The 19,242-nt window shown below is 35.3% G+C and overlaps 4 protein-coding genes across 25 annotated transcripts in view; 2 read left to right on the forward strand and 2 right to left on the reverse strand.

Annotated features, from left to right (window-relative positions):
* LOC127871441 (coiled-coil domain-containing protein 74B-like) overlaps positions 1 to 11,112 on the reverse strand; it is a 187,249-nt gene extending 176,137 nt beyond the window's left edge. The window contains exon 1 of the mRNA XM_052414383.1: positions 11,040 to 11,112. The gene's annotated coding sequence lies outside the window, so the exon portion shown is untranslated. The remainder of the gene's footprint in view (positions 1 to 11,039) is intronic.
* Positions 1 to 19,242, forward strand: part of LOC127871440 (nucleoredoxin-like) — a 205,077-nt gene that overhangs the window by 146,516 nt on the left and 39,319 nt on the right. Inside the window, exons 1-2 of one of the 2 annotated variants that reach the window (XM_052414380.1) lie at positions 13,624 to 14,006; positions 16,296 to 16,547. In XM_052414380.1, the coding sequence (XP_052270340.1) occupies positions 13,707 to 14,006; positions 16,296 to 16,547 (552 nt within the window). In that variant the 5' untranslated portion in view covers positions 13,624 to 13,706. Of the gene's footprint in view, positions 1 to 13,623; positions 14,007 to 16,295; positions 16,548 to 19,242 lie in introns of those variants that run through there. The other variant, XM_052414381.1, reaches the window with a different exon arrangement.
* The window catches only part of LOC127871444 (synaptosomal-associated protein 29-like), a 153,279-nt gene that overhangs the window by 67,305 nt on the left and 66,732 nt on the right, over positions 1 to 19,242 (forward strand). The gene's annotated exons all lie outside the window — the stretch shown is intronic.
* LOC127871437 (breakpoint cluster region protein-like) overlaps positions 1 to 19,242 on the reverse strand; it is a 232,114-nt gene that overhangs the window by 49,335 nt on the left and 163,537 nt on the right. The window lies entirely within an intron of this gene.

Genomic DNA, 19,242 nt, shown 5'->3' on the forward strand with positions numbered 1-19,242 from the left:
TTTGGATGATACAAAAAACAGTGGATCAATTCAACCAACATGTACTATGTGCTATGCAATATTTACAGGAACATCTTTCACAGAATTGCATAGAAATGCAATGCCAAATAATATCAGACTATGAGCACACAATGCAGCACCTGTTACTTAGCAGTAGAATATTCAATGAAACAATGAATAATTATTATCATTAATTAAGGTCGTATTCACCATGATGCAAGCACCTATTTGTTCATAAGGTATGAAACCCATCAAATATAGCGCCAATAAATTTAGATAAAGTTCATTAAAAAAATTATATAAGTTTCAAATGACAAGTTTGTCTTATATTAGGAAAATCAATCTTAAAAATGAGTTTTAAGAATAATGGTTAATCTGAATCTGAGCTTCTGGGAACATCCAATTAATAAAATTTCTTGGCTTAACTAATTCAAATCTTCTAACATAATATATGAAATTTAATTGTAAGCCTTATAACTTGAAACAGTACAGCAACCATAAAAAAAATAACATTGATCACAAAAAGTGCCATCATATCTGTGACATAGAAAGTCTCGATTGGTCATTGTTGGCTTGGGAACTACTTATATGTACCCTGGGCTGTAAAGTACACTTAAATGTACCGCGGGAATGGAAATATACTAAAAGGTACCCGGCCAATTGAGACTGTACATTAGTTTTATTCACGCTCCAAATCCGTTGTCGTAAAACGCACTGCGGACACACAACAAAAACCTGTTTGAACAAAATTTTCCTCAACATTCTATGTGAGTATGTTGAGTATGAGTTTCGATAATATAGAGGCCATTTTACAAAAATATTGAGATAAATACGAAACATAAATAATTTGCACAAAAATAGCCAACAAGACCAATTTAGAGTTATAATTCTCAGGTACATGTTAGTATATTTTCAATACCTGGGTTTCATTTAAGTATACTTAAAGTACCCGTTGTACATTTAAGTAGTACCTAAGCCGACAATAACAAATCAAGCCATGAGAAAGGTAAAAGTTATGACCTTGGTTTAGTGACTATTTTTTATCTCTGAAGTGAGAAGCTCACAAACCAAACACTGAGCTTTTCTGACAACCCTTTGTACATTGTCTCTGGTCAGAGATGATCATGAAGTCAAGGTATGATAGACGTTGAGGCAATTTACATGAGTAAAGAACAACTTAAATGTGCAATGCTCTTTTTCACTACAATAATGAGACTGGATAACTGGAATAAATAATGTACTTAAAACTTGCTTTCAATACTGAACACTAACCATTGAGTGGACATGATTTTATGATGATTTAAAAGTGACACTAGGCAAGACAGTGTAACACACTAGCGTACACTGGTTCTGTAAGGTGAAGTGGTACAGTGTCATGTATTTCTGTACAGGTTGGGGATCATCACACTTATACCACACATATGCTGCGAGTGTCAGCACAAATCACACTTAAATGCAGCACATCTGTAGTGGGTTTCCGCCCTTATAATCACATTTTACATGGGCTGCGGATTAAACTTTAATTTGCATTTTAACCCTTTGCATGCTGGGAAATTTGTCGTCTGCTAAAATGTCGTCTGCTGAATTTCCAAAATTAGCATTTTCTTCTTCGATTTTTTTCAAAGAATATTATCAGAATAGCAAACAGTTGGATCCTGATGAGACGCCACGTTATGTGGCGTCTCATCTGGATCCAAACTGTTTGCAAAGGCCTTAAAAATTTGGTTCCCCGCATTGTAAGGGTTAAAATTACAAAGCCATCAGGCTAAGTACTTGTAATTACTGGCCAAAAATAATTTTTATAAGTTTTTCAAAATAAAAAAGGGGTACTTGATTGAAATAACATAAGAGTTCAGCAATGATTTTAATCAATTACTTTATACTTAAGAAAGGTCAAAAGGCATAACAACATACAAAATTCATATTTACTCCACAGACATTATTGTAAATTAAAGACAAGGCATTCTGCTCATATAATGTTTTGAACTGACCAACCGTCCAAATATTCGCAACTATCAAATAGGTTGGAATTTAACAAGTCGATTTGATTGGACATTTCACAATTAGGTACCTGATGATGTTTCTTATGTTATCCAATCAAAAGTAACAAATAAATACTTTTCTACATGTACATAGATTCAATATTTATTTAATTAAAAAATTTAGAAATGTTTGTTTTTAAAAAATCCAAAATGACTGGCCATATTATATTATATATATATAACAGGTAATCATATCTGATTTTGTTGTTCGTAAGATTTAACTTGCATAGGGGATCAGTCCAATGCACATTTTGAAGAATGCAGTGCTAATCACAATGTGATTCAACATGTGACGTGGGTCACACTGCACACTGTGATCTAAACCGCTGTGAGTGTGATGCCTAGCCATAGACAGGACACAAACCTCCTGATGAACCATCTACTGTCTTGAAATTGTGGTATGTTCCAGAAAGTATCGATAAAGAAGAAGATTCTGAAAATCAATCTATCCTTTTAAACAGCATGTACAGAAAAAAGATATAGAACACAGCAGACCACTGTTATTACAATACTGATAGTACTAATTGCACAAACTTTCTAAAAAAGAAATACAGTCTCATCAAAGAACTGTAATTGAAAATTTGATTAAGAACCCATTACTCCTGTTCCAAACATGAAGGTGTTTGTTCTCGAATTGATTTCACATGTTCATTTTTGTCCAGAATTAAGGCTTAACACCAGCTTGAATCACACAAACCAGCCTCAATGCATTCAGTATTGTTGTTATTTTTCATTAACAATTATTGCCTCACATGTACACAATTACGGTTATGAAAAGGGTGAACATAATAATGAAGAATTAAGGACCTTAAAACTTCTAGCTACTACAACATTGACATGTTTAAATGCAAAAAGTTGTTACTTCAAAGTATTTTTCTCAGTCCTGGTTACTTGAAAACTTAAGAAGCTATACTGTACATATAAACAACTTACACAAGAACTCTTCCAAATTTACTAGATTTCCTTCACATTTTACTAAAAAATAGATGTTATCTTTTAAACAATAAACAAACACTTTGAAACTCTGTTTCCAGTGGATGCCTTACCTTTCTCAAGGTAGCGACCCTCCTTGCCAGTCCTGCTTCTCCTGCTACTGGCGCTCACATTGCCCTCCCCACCATTGTGCTGTTGATGATGATGATGATGCTGCTTTTGACTCATCACAATTTTGAACTGCAGATCTGCAGAGGATATCGGTAAAATTAATCAAATGCACCAATATTTAAAAGAAATATGTAAGCTATTTAGTAAATTCAGCAAAATATTTTTAATTGAAGGCCTGTGAGCGAACACACAATTGTCAAATCATTTTAAATATAGAGATAGCTCATTATTAGTAGTTTTAACTATTTTTATCACATGACATACCCCATTTCCCATGTTATATAACCATTACGAATATTTTTATCTTACACATGTGTAATATACTCTTTAAGCGTTTTCATTGACTTTGTTTTTGTTCAATTGACCTATCGCATTTGTTTATTTTGCTAAAATTACGTTGCAACGTCAAATGATATGTCACGAAATGTAAACAACATTCGGGATTTGTCATTATGTTGCATAAATATTTATTTTATTTGCTCATTTAAAAGCATGTGATAAAAAGATCTGACACTCGTCATTTCATACCATATTTTATTAAACTCGTCCAGGAAATTTGTTAGTAAGCTCGCCAAAGACTCGCTTACTAAACAAAATTCCTGAACTCGTTTAATAAAATATGGTATGATATGGCAACTTGTGCCATGTCCTATATTTATGATATACTGAAAAATCAATTATCCCTTGTCAATTTAAAACTCACTTTTTACCAAAACACACATTTAGCGCACTTAAAAGTGCGTTAATTCTGTGTTTTATGTTAATATCTGTGTTTTCAGTGTTCAAATGTGCATTTAAGTGCGCATTTTGTGCGTTTTTTCTTTTTAAGTGCGTTATTTAAGTGAAACAGTTTGTTTTTGGTGTGTTTCCTTCATCTGTAAGTGCGCTTTTGAGTGTAGATGTGAGCAGAATGTGTGTTTTTTATCTAAGAAGTGCATCTTTTATCAAGGAAGTGCGTCTTTTATCTAAGAACCCTTCTAAAAAAAGTGTGTGAAATGTACGTTTTAAGTACATTTTGCGTGTTAAACGTGGTGGTATTGGCACTGCGTTTTATGTGTGCTTTTTCTTACCGAGTGAGTTTTTTAACGAAAACAAACAAACAAGAAATGTGCGCTTTATGTGTGTAAAATGTGCACTTTTAAGTGGGTTAAAACTGCGCTTTTCAGTGAGTTTAATGTACGCTTTTTCATAAAAAGCGCACATTTAACTCGCTTAAAGCGCAGTTTCAACCCACATAAAAACAAACATGTGTGTAAAATGTGCACTTTTATGTGGGTTAAACGTGCACTTTTTATAAGTCAGTACCTATAAAAAGCGTACATTTAGCTCGATTAAAACGCAGTTATAACCCACATAAAAGCGCACATGTGTGTTAAATGTGCGCTTTTCTGTGGGTTGAAAATGTGCTTTAAGCGAGCTAAATGTGAGCTTTTATAGGTACTGTTTTATAAAAAGCGCACATTTAACTCGGTTAAAAGCGCAGTTTAAACCCACATAAAAGCGCACAATTTACGCACATGAATGGCACTCAAAATATATATTATGTATATATAATATATTATTCGTGGAATATAAATTATTGTTGATTTGTGGGTTGACAAATCCATGACTTTAACACAAATACATTGGAAAATGATCAGCACAAATTCCTGATCTGTTTTCCAAAATCAAAACTATAAAAATTAACATGTCCACAAGTCTTTTTTAACACTGAGAAAGAAATACAAAGAGACACACCAACCAAAAACTATAAAGTGTTTTATGTGGCAGTAGAAATAATCATAAATAATAATAAGAGTTTCATTGAACATATAATGCTGGCAATAAAATTAAGTGACATGCGTACCCTTATTTTCTGTTTTAAGATTATCTATCTCATCATGGAGTGATTTTAGCACCTCAGCATGTTGCTGCTTCAGGAAAATGATGGAGCGCTCTAAATGCTGAATGCGCTGAGTGGGATTCAGCTCAGACAGGTTAATTTGACGCTCATCGCTTTCCTCACCAGACTTGTCTGGTACAGGCTGCAACAAAAACAGCTTCTTCTAGAAAAAGTTCCATAAGTCTTTGGTACAGAAACTCTGCTAATTATGTCGATAAAGTAAATTGCACCCATTCTTTTTTAAATTTAATAAAATACAAATTATTTAAAAAAAGAATAAATAATAATAATAGATCATAAACAAAAGTGTAGTTAGGCTTTCCACATACAGCAAGTTTATCTTTTGTGAACGGTTTTGGATATCCTCCCCTGTTCAAGGTGTTCACACGAGACCATTGTGGCAGTGTCCTGGAATAACAATTACATGCAGATCAAATTACAAAATCAAAAATGACTAATATAAACTCTGACAGATTGATATGTAAAGATTGTTATATAAGAAGTAGTCCTTACCCGAGGGGTGGTAACTGATTCATAGATGTTAAATCGGAAAGCTTTTCCTGAACTACTCCTTGCTTCAACATTTTGCCTTCCAGAACACTACATGGCAACTCCCCTGCATTTCGTCAAACCAAGCACACTGTCAGAGATGTTTTGAAGCAGTTTATGTGCTGTAACATACAAAATTGTCCAGTTAATAAACTTTCTACAACAAAACTTCTATAGCACTGCAAAGTCCAAATGCTGATGTCAAGGTCACAATGAGGTCAGATGACGTGGGTTATTGAGATTGTTCAAAGACATCATGGCTGTCTGGCTAGGGCAGTGGTTGGTACACAACACAAGACCACATCAAAATTAAAAATCTTTCAGTAACAACGAAAAAGCTGGAAATTGCAGCTTTAATTCAATTTATCCCATCTTTTGTGAGTCTAGTATGTTTATTAGGTACGTAGGAGTCATGCGGCACACTCCGGTTCCGCACATAATGTAGTCTCTTGCTCAGAAAGGACCCCATAAACCTCAAAATACACACTCAAAGACATCAGCACTTTTGATAATTATCCCCAAGCTCCGTATTGGGGTGGGGGGATTATGTGGTTATCTCCGCCGTCTGTTAGTTCGTCCCTCCGGGCCACTATCTCCTCCTACACTATTAGCACTAGAACCTTGAAACTTAAACACATGGTAGCTATGAGCATATGTGCAACAGTGCACTATTTGGAATTTTTATCTGACCCCTGGGTCAAAAGCTGTGGCGTGGGGATGCGCGTCAGCTGCGCCATTTCTATTTGGCAAATGAAGATACTACATAATGCGCAAGCAAAAAATGACGTCAAAATCCACTTGGTATGTACACTTGAGAAACTTTCTAAACAAAGAAAACAAACAAACCAACAAAAGCTGTCCCAATACTATTCTTCTGCTTTTAAAGAAAAATATACATTTCTGTCAGTCAGCTTTCATAATGATCAAAAATACATATTTGAAGTTGAATATCTCTAGTATTTATATACTGTAGTACTGTAATTACAAAGTTTTTGAACAGTATAATTTATAATAATTAGTTTGTTTAGTGTTTGAAAATTGAGATACAGAAAACATTCAAAAATTACAGTTGTCAGAAAATTTAGAGGCAAATATTAAATGTCCGAAAATTTTAATTCCCAGTATATTGAAATAAAAGCAATAATTCAATGCACAATAGTGTTTCTACTTTATAAATGACTCTAAATTTTTGGACAGTATAATTTACAGCGTTATTTTACTAGATTTCTGCCCTGTTTTCGCTTATCTGGGACCCTTCAATCACAGAGTTTTACAACCGGATTAAGGTCATAAAACCTGGCATATAATGCCCTGAGGGCAATGGACCATAACATTTGCGTTATTGGGAAGATTACCATGTAGACTTGTAATAAACAATGGTTTCACCCAATAGCTTTTGAAATGTTATCGTATACAGGAAGCAGTATTGTTGTTGTTGTTTTATAACGTTTTATATAACATTTCAGGTAAGCAATTGCAAATAAATGAGTTGTATTTTATTTCAAGCAGAGAAAGGAGAGTACAACACAATACAATTATTACACATTTATTAATTAGTTTTATTTCAATATAATAATTGACAGACAAACATAACACACATGTCTCTTAATTTTCGGACACTATTACTTTTTGAATATTTATCATATCTAAACTTAGAGTATGCTTTATGCTTGTTGAGTAGTGGGTAATTTTAATAAAGTTGTTACATCACAAATATTTTATAAATATATGATTATGAATCATTATAAACATGATTATTAACCTTTGGTCTTTATATGTGTTGCTTTTTTTCAAATGTTGACCTTTGATAATGATAATAAATAATCAATGGTTTTGCTGGTGTCAAACCCACAACTTGAAAATAGGTTTCTGGTTGAGCTGTGCATTTTTTGGCTATTACAATTTCAAAATATGCATACTATAAATAGCCTAAACAAGAGCACTGCATGACGGGTGCCAAGGCTTGGCTGCAGGTGCAGTTTTGAATAAATGAAAGCTTGTCAGAATTTTTTGAATTTTTTTCTTAGAGGTCACAGTGACCTTGACCTTTGACCTAGTGACCCCCAAATGGGTGTGGCGTGTAGAACTCATCAAGGTGCATCTACATATGAAGTTTCAAAGTTGTAGGTGGAAGCACTTTGATTTTAGAGCAGAATGTCAAGGTTTTAGCATGACGCCTACAGCGGACGACACGACGAGCTGGCTATGACAATACCTGGGGTTTTCTCCGAAAACAGCCGAACTAAAAATGACATTGCAGGGGAGGTCAGTGGTTTTTTTTCATTAAAAATCAGGTCCAGTAACCACACCCATTCCCAATGGAAACAAGGGCTGTTGGTAAAACATGCATGCCCCCCATATGGGCTCTCCGTTGTAGTGAGAGCCATTGTGTGAATATGTTTTTTGTCACTGTGACCTTGACCTTTGACCTAGTGACCTGAAAATCAATAGGGGTCATCTGCTAGTCATGATCAATGTACCTATGAAGTTTCATGATCCTAGCCATAAGCATTCTTGAGTTATCATCCGGAAACCATTTTACTATTTCGGGTCACCGTGACCTTGACCATTGACCTAGTGACCTCAAAATCAATAGGGGTCATCTGCGAGTCATGATCATTCTACCTATCAAGTTTCATGATCCTAGGAATAAGCGTTCTTCAGTTATCATCCGGAAACCATTTTACTATTTCGGGTCATCGTGACCTTGACCTAGTGACCTCAAAATCAATAGGGGTCATCTGCGAATCATGATCAATCTACCTATCAAGTTTCATGATCCTAGGCCTAAGCGTTCTTGAGTTATCATCCGGAAACCATTTTACTATTTCGGGTCACTGTGACCTTGACCTTTGACCTAGTGACCTCAAAATCAATAGGGGTCATCTGCGATTCCTGATCAATCTACCTATCAAGTTTCATGATCCTAGGCCTAAGCGTTCTTGAGTTATCATCCGGAAACCATTTTACTATTTCAGGTCACTGTGACCTTGACCTTTGACCTCTTGAACTGAAAATCAATAGGGGTCATCTGCGAGTTATGATCAATCTACCTATCAAGTTTCATGATCCTAGGCCTAAGCGTTCTTGAGTTATCATCCGGAAACCATTTTACTATTTCGGGTCACCGTGACCTTGACCTTTGACCTAGTGACCTCAAAATCAATAGGGGTCATCTGCGAGTCATGATCAATGTACCTAAAAGTTTCATGATCCTAGGCCTAAGCGTTCTTGAGTCATCGTCTGACAACCACCTGGAGGACGGACCGACCGACCGACAGACCGATCAACAGACCGACCGACAGACCGACATGAGCAAAGCAATATACCCCCTCTTCTTCGAAGGGGGGCATAAAAAGTATATACTTTTCCCAACTGGGAGCTAACAATTCCAAATGGAAGGTTTCAATTTTTTATTTTATTTTCATTTTTTGTAAGATCTCAATATTTTGTCCATCTCCCATCCATGTAAGTTCAACCTTAATAAATATAATACTGGACACACTTGTTTCCTCAATTTTGAAGCATTTTCTAGCAAAATAACAACAACACTAATGTCCCAATTTTAGTCAAATCTCCGCGAATTTTCCTAATCCCATGGGACTCGGTCCCATTCCCAAAATGGTGAAAAAAAATGCTGGAGGTTAATTTCTTGTGAAAAAAAGTCAACAGACGATGTTGTATGGAACATACTCATAAATAAAAAAATTTGTGTAGTATATTAAAGCCAATAAACAACCACATTAAACAATGCCGCCTTTTCAGTTTAACTGTGAACGTGTGACAATCGATATGATAACAGGACCCCTGTTAATTGATCGATTTTGACACGTAGCGTAGTCACCTATTCGGGTAGGCATTGCCATGGAGAAGCTGCGGATTAGTGGGAACACAGATTCAAGGTGCAGTAAAGCCTAAGATAAGGTAAATGTAGATATGGATTTTGTAAAATCGGGGACATTTGACCGCTTTCCGGGACTGCGGGACACGTTTTTCATTTCCGGGACAATGCCGGAAAATCCGGGACATATGGCATGTATGTATTTAGGAACACTATATGACCAATTTATAAAAGGCAGGGCTATAGATAACAAGCGTACTTGCGTTATTACACAATTAAAACAACCAAAAACGTAATTAAATTCAAAATAAAGCGTACAAAAACGCAAATACAAATTTAATAACGTAATTCCTGTCAAAAACCTTGCATCACGAAACACAATTCTTAAGAATACCGAGCGTAATTTTAAGACTGGTTATTTTCCGTACAAAAATGTACCGCAAAGTTTATATGCCGTCCAATGAAGAAAAGAAGGCAGTCTTTCAAGCGGTTATCAATCTTTGGGGTAGTATTGTAATTATTCATCGACCCGTCCAATTTCTACTTTCATTTTCAAGGTATTCAACTCCAAATGACCCGAAAACGGGGTGCATCGCTTTGAACAGCCATAACTTAATCAATTGTTCAGCGATTTTCTCTAACTCGGTCTTATTCAACGCAAAAATGAATGAACTTTGACCTGAAATTCAGTAATTGTTTGTTGTTATGTAAAGGTACCTTTTTAAATTCCATTTGTATAAATAATATAGTAACCTTAGTATATTTTGTATTATTTTATATATGTAATTCCCTAAATTACCCAATTGAGTTAAAAAAAACGGGGGTGAAAAACCCAATTAAGCTCAAAAGTAGGGGGTGAAAATTTTTGCTAAAACTATTGAATTTTCAAAAACCCTATTGTTGTCAAAAACAGGGGGTGAATCACCCAGTTACCCCAAAAGTTATCTATAGCCCTGAAAAGGGGAAATAGTTGATAAGAGCTCTGATGAATTACAATATTTACCTATTTTTGTCACATTTTTTTATCAGCAAAACAATCGTGACCTGGTCAAATCTTTTGTCTGTAACAACTGCACCATGTGGGAAGGTTCTTTCATGTAATTTCACGATATCTATAACCTTGACTCTTTAAGAACCCACGACTCATCAAGAAACTACCATATTTACGGTATGATAAATTACAATGTTTACCAGTTTTTGTCGCATTTTTGATCAACAAAACAATGATGAATGTGTTAACAAATTCAATAACAAACTGCATTATATGCAAATGTTCTATCAAGGGATTTCAGGTAATCTCAATAATGACAATATAACTGGACAAGTGAATCTTTCATTATTTGCCGTTAGACCTAGCTTGTGTTGTTTAAATATGTTTGACAACGAAATTACAGTATAAATGGTTATTTTTTGTAAATATTGAAGGCATTCAATAATGAATCAATGATTTCATAATTTCATTGAAATAACCATAGCTATAACATAATATTATGAATATGGGGGCCATACTTAAAGATCAAATCAATGTTACAAATAAAATATTTGCAAACTCAATAGAAAATAAGTTCAAATATTAATTGCGTAACAGTTAAATATTAGCGTTTTAAAAATAATTTATTACCAAAATGTCGTTGCTACAGACGCCGCCATTTGCAATATTTGTGCAAAGGGAGATTACTCTATTGAATATAGGCTGCACACAACTACTATTTTGCGTTTCGGACATCATGCGAGTTTGCAGAAAGCGCTCCCAAATACTGTATAACTACACCCTCTATTGCCATACAAACGCAAGTGAAGAAGCATCAACGTAGCCCAAGGTGGAACAGACAAAGGAAGCCAAACCTCCAAAATATAAAAAGGAAAGGAAACAGTACCCGTGGCTTCCTCTGCAGGAATCTATAAGGATAGGCAACGAGGATGTCAAAATTGCTTCATACTTTTGTGTTCGCCCGAATATGGAATACTGTTACACTGCCTGGAAGCAATATCAGGAGGACCAGATTCATTTTCAAGAGAAGGGGCAGGCATCCAGGTATGTGACGAACCGCTACCATTGCACCAGCAGCGTTACTTCCATTCTTGACCACCTGCAGTGGGAAACCCTGTAGTAAAACAGGTACCAAACCCAAGCTGACGATGATCTATAAGATAACAAATAACGTCATAGACATCTCAAAAACAAAATACCTTTTCCCTGGCTCAAGCAAACCCGGTCACACCATCCATCAAGTTCCTGTCGATATCCACCTCGGCCTCATCTTCCACAGAATAATTCCTTTCTTTAATAGCTTACAAGCCTACGTCGCCGTATCCCTTGACCAAGTATCCTTCAGACAGGGACTAGCACCATTCAGTTACTTATCATGTTTTCAGCGCTAGCTACAACGTAACTCCAAATCACCCTTCATGGCTATGCCAGATAAGATTCAAACATTTTGGCGGCTCCATAGCCGGAGAGGCATGATGGCGAGGAATGAAACGGAGCTGGGGACGTTTCTTACTGTCCTTCATTATGTTAATTATCAAACTCTTCTCACTTTACAATTGTTTCACTCTTTACCGTATCCTCTCACAACCCATCGTGTAATAGTTAATTATGACTTAAGCAACGTAGAATGTAGATGTAGAACTCCCATAGGCATATACAGGATGCACGATCAACAGGATTCACATCAGCTGTTTAAACATGCGCTGAAAAGAATGTAAACACAACACTAAGAATTTCACTTTGCAAATATTAGAATACATTTTCATTTTCAAAAATCTTAAGTGCACATTAGGCAGTTTTCCTAGAAGTTGAAGTAGAAGTAGTAGTAGTAGTAGTAGTAGTAGTAGTAGTAGTAGAAGTAGTAGAAGTAGTAGTAGTAGTAGTAGTAGTAGTAGTAGTAGTAGTAGTAGTAGTAGTAGTAGTAGTAGTAGTAGTAGTAGTAGTAGTAGTAAAAGCAGTAGTAGTAGTAGTAGTAGTAGTATTTCAGCTGCTACTGCTTGTTTTGCTTCTAGTGCCGCCACAGCCATCACCACAACAAATATTGCAGAATTATTACTGATTCATACATTTGAAAAGATTATGTTTATTTTTGCTTGTACCAATCTACTTCATGTATTGAAACTTAGTATATCTGTTCAAGGTATTTTAAACACTCACTGATTTAATCCTATAACTTAGACCAGCCTTTAAGAATGATTATGTCCTACTTAATACTTAACAAGAGCTGTGTTTGTAAAACTCAATGCCCCTACTGCGCCGCTTTGAAGCCATATATTTGACCTTTGACCAAGAAGGATGACCTTAACCTTTCACCACTCAAAATGTGCAGCTCAATGAGATACACACGCATGCCAAATATCAAGTTGCTATCTTCGATATTGCAAAAGTTTTGACAAAACTTAAATTTTGGGGGCACACACATACAATGACAGACAGACATGCCAAAAACAATATACCCCCGAACATTCGGTCCGGGGGCATAACAACTCAGGTTTATGTTGAGCGCTGTCTCCAATTCATTTTTCATAAGACTCTTTAGTCATTATTTCGATGATTGCGTTTACATTTTTACATGTTCCCAATTTGGTCCATTGTGTACCACATCTAATTATGTGTTTCATGTATTTTTTTATGAACCTGTCTTATTTTAAAATAGAATGTTAGCTTATTATGTATTTCATTGTGTATTAATATCCATTTATCAATGATAATCTCTCGGAACTTTTTTTGTACAATTGTAAACGTTACTAAAATTTAGTCCAAATTAAAATAGGATAGCGGGCAATACACAAACTATATCAAAACCCTTAATGCTGTAGAGGCCCGACTTACTATTAGCTTTGAGACTATTTTTAACATTATAGTATTGTAACCAATTTTTTAAATAAACCTCAAGAAAATATGAAAATTGTTATAAACTACCCTTATTACCGCAGTCAAAGTTTCCTCTGTCATTCACAATATAGAAAACCAGTTTGTAAATAATAATGTTTTGAAAAAATGGGGTAAAAGACGTAAAAGATCCAGAGTTTGCAAAAAGAGGCGTCTGTACATTCTCATTTGTTATGTAACTTATTTTCTTAAACTTCGAGTTTGGATGCAGAATACATCTGCAATAGAAATATGCGAGAGAGAATCGAAAATTAAAATGTGTTACATTTCTAAAAGCTTTGATAAACATTTACTGCTGCGTAACCTCGCAACGTCATAGTTCTTAAAATAGATGTCGGATTTCCCCACAAACGGTGCAATAGCTGAAGTCGGTCCGTGTACTGGAGACAAAAGTTCTGCACAACAATGGCAAGAACATTAGAAAATCTTTTGGGAAGTCACGCGCTTAAATTGAATGAGGATAAAGTGTCAGTCAGTTCGTTATGTGGAAAGGAAAGTGTGATTGGAATTTATTTTTCTGCAGAATGGTGTCCCCCATGTAAAGGATTTACCCCCAAATTAATTGATTTGTACAATAAAGTTAAAATTGATCAGCGCCTTAAATTTGAGATTGTTTTTGTGAGTTGGGATAAAGATGAAAGTTCATTTTTGGAATACTTTAACTCAATGCCATGGCTGGCATTACCTTTTGGAGTAGAAAGGAAGGTAAGTCATAGTATTGGTTATACATTAATTTAAAGGTGCCTTTTCACAGATTTTGGCATGTACACAGTTTGTAATTAAACACTTTATATTGATAAATGTAAACATTAGATATAAAAAGCTTCAGTAAAAAGCCAGGAATAAAATTAAAGAAAGAAAAAAATAATCCTCAACTGGGCTCGAACCACTGACCCCTGGACTGGAGTTAAAGTCTATCGCTTAATTAGACCACTTGGCCATCCGCACTCATACAATGAGAGATGAATTTTAAACTACCGGTATATAAAAGCAAATTTCGCAGTACCACAAAATATAACAACAACAACAAAACTCCAAATTATTCAATTGTTTCGCGTTGCAACACTTTATAATTTTCAGGCTTTTAAATCATCAAAAAATGCATATACATTGTAATAGATGTTTTAGAGCATGGTAAGTGTTCAGTATTACCGCGTCCTCTCAAATATGATTACAACAACGAATATTTGCGAATCTGAAACATTTTTTTTTATTTGGTCAATTTACCAAAATGTGAAAAGGCCCCTTTAGTTAGTTGTACTGTATGGGTAGTTAAATACATGCCAGGGCTTAACACTAAGGCACGTCCAAACAACATTCACTGCCTGTACCAAGGTCCGGGCTAGCCAATGTCCCAGGAAAATGCCAGACCGGCCGTGCATATTTTGGGTGGGATTATGTGTTCTATATCAATAAACTGCGTTTAAGATAAGCTTTTAAAAGATGCAAAAATCTGAATACAGTAAGAACAGATCACAATTTAATCCCAGAGTGAAGTCAGAGACAACAAACGGATCGTATCTCGAAATAGATTTGGAACCCCCTGATTGCAATCAAAAAGAGGCTGACAATTCAGAAAATCCCCGGTGGTTTTCCTGGTAAAACACGTCAGTACCTATTTTAAAACAGAATTCCCCTAGATATGGTTTTTAATTGGTTTCCACTAAGTGACGTGTTTTCTCGATAAAAATACGTTTTAAACCAAAATCCGGGATCGCCAAGATCGTCTGGGATTGATGAAGGTATAAAACTCGACGTTAACTACAAGTTAAACATGTACAATAAAATTGTTAGTTATTTATCAATTTTAAATAACTTTAATTTGCTTGATCGATTAGAAGTGTTTTGACAATCTTTTTTATGCAATTCAATTAGCAAAACTAATTTAAATGGTCGATCCCGGCTTTTAGTAGAGAGTTAACCCTGTTCAATTGTTACAAGTACCGTAACACGTTATTTTGGGACACCTACATGTAAGATTCACTTGCCATTTGTTGTAAGATGGCAACTGCGGCAATCTATTTTAGAAAGGTTTTAGCGTTCATGTTGTAGTTAAAGTTTGGCTTTACGGGTGGGGATGGGGTTCCTCGGATAAGAAAGGAAAAGGGATGGAGGAAAGTAAGAGAAAGTATGAGGAAAAAAGACCAAGGAAATTTCTCCCGAAATGTTGTGAAGATTACAAATAGATGTCTTAAGTAGATGAATATTGAATTCATTAGCATTAGTAAGGCAAGCTAATAAGAATGATTGAATCATAATTGCCCATCTCCTCGCACAAGAAAAAACAAGTGGTATGATAAATATAAAGGTTTTGATAATACTTGGGTCAGGGCACATGAAAGATTGGTCAGGGCTAGTAGGTTCTGAATTTACTAGCCCAAATGGGCTAGTTGAAAAAAAAGTTGGTGTTAAGCCCTGAATGCGGGTTGGACACTGCAAACAGTCATACTTTTGATATGTTGCTGAATTAATCTCTGAAGGACAATGGTTTCGATGGCAACGAGACTGTTTGAGTTTTTGTAAATTGTGAATGTTTGGATCATAAAATATTATATCATCTTATTTTCTTTTAACAACCTTTTATTGCCCTGCATGAATCAAACTTTACCTATGAAATGCATGGAATCAAAATTAAACTTCTAAATCATTGTGTACATTTTCATAAAAGCTGTCTTTTTTTCCCTTGTTTACACCAGTTCAAATTAAAATGCATAAACCAATAAGGTTACAGTGTTTTTTTTTCGTCCAAAACTCTGGGCCAGTATTTGGGCCAATTCCCAATTGAAAATTCATTATGAGAATGATGGTCGTAAAAGTCATGGATAACCAGCAAATAAATTACAACTTCTCAAAATTGAAAAAGACATTAACTTTCCAGCACTTCTTGAAGGTTTTTCGTTAAAGGCACGATACTATGAGGAGAACTGATACTATGAGAGTAAGGGATAAGTCATGTTTATTCCAGGGTGTTGCTATGATTTTTAATATTTTCAGGCAAAATTGTGCAAAAAATATCATGTTCAAGGAATCCCAAAGCTAGTACTTGTGGATGGTGAAAATGGACAAACAATAACACGCGATGGCTACTCTCACTTGATGGAGGATGAAAAAGGGTTAGAGTTTCCATGGCGACAGGAGAAGTTTTTGGACATAATAAAAGGAAAGTTGATCAAAGAAGGGAAGGACGTAGATGCTGTTGAAGAACTGAAAGGAAAGACAGTTGGACTTTACTTTTCAGCTCATTGGGTGAGTGGTAATGGTATCAATTTGTATGGTTTAAATAGCAGTTGCATGTCAATTTTACAAATGATGGAAGTCCCTTGGATGTCGGATAATCCACAAGAACACTGTTTTCTAATACACAGAAAATCTTAACAGTAAATTAGGTCATTCATTCTGTTAACTCTGCCTAAGAGCTACTGTATGCTTTGAATTTCTCAGCGAAAGGCCAATATTGATTTTACCAGATTCCATTTACCCCGGATCGAAAGATTGGGGGCATATTGTTTTTGGCCTGTCTGTCTGTCATTCATTCATTGTGTGTGTCCCAAAACTTTAACCTTGGTTAAAGTTTTGCAATAACTTTTGCATTATTGAAGATAGCAGCTTGATATTTGGCATGCATGTGTATCTCATGGAGCTGCACATTTTGACTGGTGAAAGGTCAAGGTCATCCTTCAAGGTCAAAGGTCAAATACCCGGTATATGGCTTCAAAGCGGCGCAATAGGGGGCATTGTGTTTCTGACAAACACATCTCTTGTTGGTACTTGCATCCGCCAATAAGTGCTCAGGCAGTCAAATACACGCTGACCCCACAAAAAGGTGTACCGGTATACAATAACTGTACATGTCCCAGATCAATACTGACCTATCTCAATTACCGGTACTGTAACGCTGTAGATAGAGCGTAGATAACTTGATTTCAGTTAAAGAAAGTTACCACATTAAAAAGAAAGCACAATGATTTTTATGCCCCCGGTAGGGTGGCATATAGCAGTTGAACTGTCCGTCAGTCAGTCAGTGTGTCCGTCCGAAAACATTGGCCATAAGGCATAACTTTTGCAATTTTGAAGATAGCAACTTGATATTTGGCATGCATGTGTATCTCATGAAGCTGCACATTTTGAGTGGTAAAATTTTAAGGTCAAGATCATCCTTCAAGGTATATGGTCTAAAATACAAATCCAAGGGAAGTAATAAGCTTTAAATGGAGATAATTATCTGACCTGCCAAATTATATATTTTTTTTAATAAATCAAAGCGGCGCAGTAGGGGGCATTGTGTTTCTGACAAACACATCGTGGTAAAAGGTCAAGGTCATCCTTCAAGGTCTAAGGTCAAAAATACAAATCCAAGGGAAGTAATTTGCTTTAAAGGGAAATAATTATTATAAATAATAATAATATGAAACCATACAACTGAAGCATAATCAAAATGACATTTTATGGTCAAGCCAAGCAGACAATGATACTTCTGGGCATTCAAGTATCTTAGGTACTTTAAGGTTACCTTTGAATCTACAGGCACGGTAGTGGCTTATAATTACCGGGTATTTGCTACTAAAAATAGAGATTTGTAAGAGACAATTATTTTCAAGGGAAGTAATTTATATAATTATAAATCTCAGATTATATATTTCCTTTCTAAGAATTTAAGTTCTTTTACAGTTACTGTACAGATTTTTTATTTTGTTTATTTATAACTTAAATGATTGATTAGTCAAAGGTTTTTTTTTAATGACATAACTATCATTTCTTTCCTGTACTAATGTGTGAATGGTAGGTTTCATTACTTACCAGTACCTGTGGACTTGTGTCCATAGATACATGATATACTGTGGCTATGATCTCTTTGATAAACCACAGGCCTTGGTAGTCAGTGATGTCTGACTTGGTAATTTTTTACTGTCTACAGACCCTCCCCCCACCCTGCGGTAGAGTGTCATATAGCAGTTGAACTGTCAGTCCGTCTGTCTGTCACTCAGTCTTCAGTCCGAAAACTTTAACATTGGCCATAACTTTTGCAATATTGAAGATAGCAACTTGATATTTGGGATGCATGTCTATCTCATGAAGCTGCACATTTTGAGTGGTGAAAGGTCAAGGTCATCCTTCAATGTCAAAGGTCAAAAAACAAAATCCAAGGGAAGTAATAAGCTTTAAAGGGAGATGATTTCTATACCTGCCAAATGATAAATAGAAATTTTATTTCAAAGCGGCCCAGTAGGGGGCATTGTGTTTCTGACGAACACATCTCTTGTTGTTATATAAATTGAAGATTTTAGCGTTCTCTATGCTACACAGTTTTTATTCACCAATTAATTATTTAAGTCCATGCTTTCCCGATTAAGAATAACATGATATCGGACGTGAAGTCTTATTTTCCCATGCTTATAATCAGTACAAAGGATTTACTTGTAAAACATGAGAAATGTTTGTTTGTGGCTAGAATTTATTGAACTTTAGAGACTAATGGAACTTTGACATGCTTACTAAGTAACTTGTTTAGAGATTTGTCAAACTTATAATGCTAATGCATACGTTTACATGCCTGAATGACCTGACAAGTTTCAACACTATCCTGGACTGTAGTGTACTGACGGGTGAGGTACATATATAACATTTAATTCAGTTGTTGATTGGTCATTGTTACTAAATATTAATAGTCCTTGATGCTTGCATTTCGCCTCACATAATTTACTAATATTCAATACGAATTCCTCCATCCCACAATTCACTTTGTATAGGTTCTTGCGTAAATGGAGGACGTTTCTGATTTATGAGATTCGTTAACACATTCATCTATTCGTTAATAACGGCCATATTTTTGTTTTGAAAGAAAATAATCGTAATTATACTGGATAAGCAGGATTATTGGGTAATGGTTAGAGTTTGAACATTTTCGTATCCAACTGTCAACACATCGGTAGTATTTACTTTA

This window comes from Dreissena polymorpha, chromosome 3, assembly GCF_020536995.1.
Source record: "Dreissena polymorpha isolate Duluth1 chromosome 3, UMN_Dpol_1.0, whole genome shotgun sequence".
Taxonomy (NCBI): Eukaryota; Metazoa; Mollusca; class Bivalvia; order Myida; family Dreissenidae; genus Dreissena; species Dreissena polymorpha.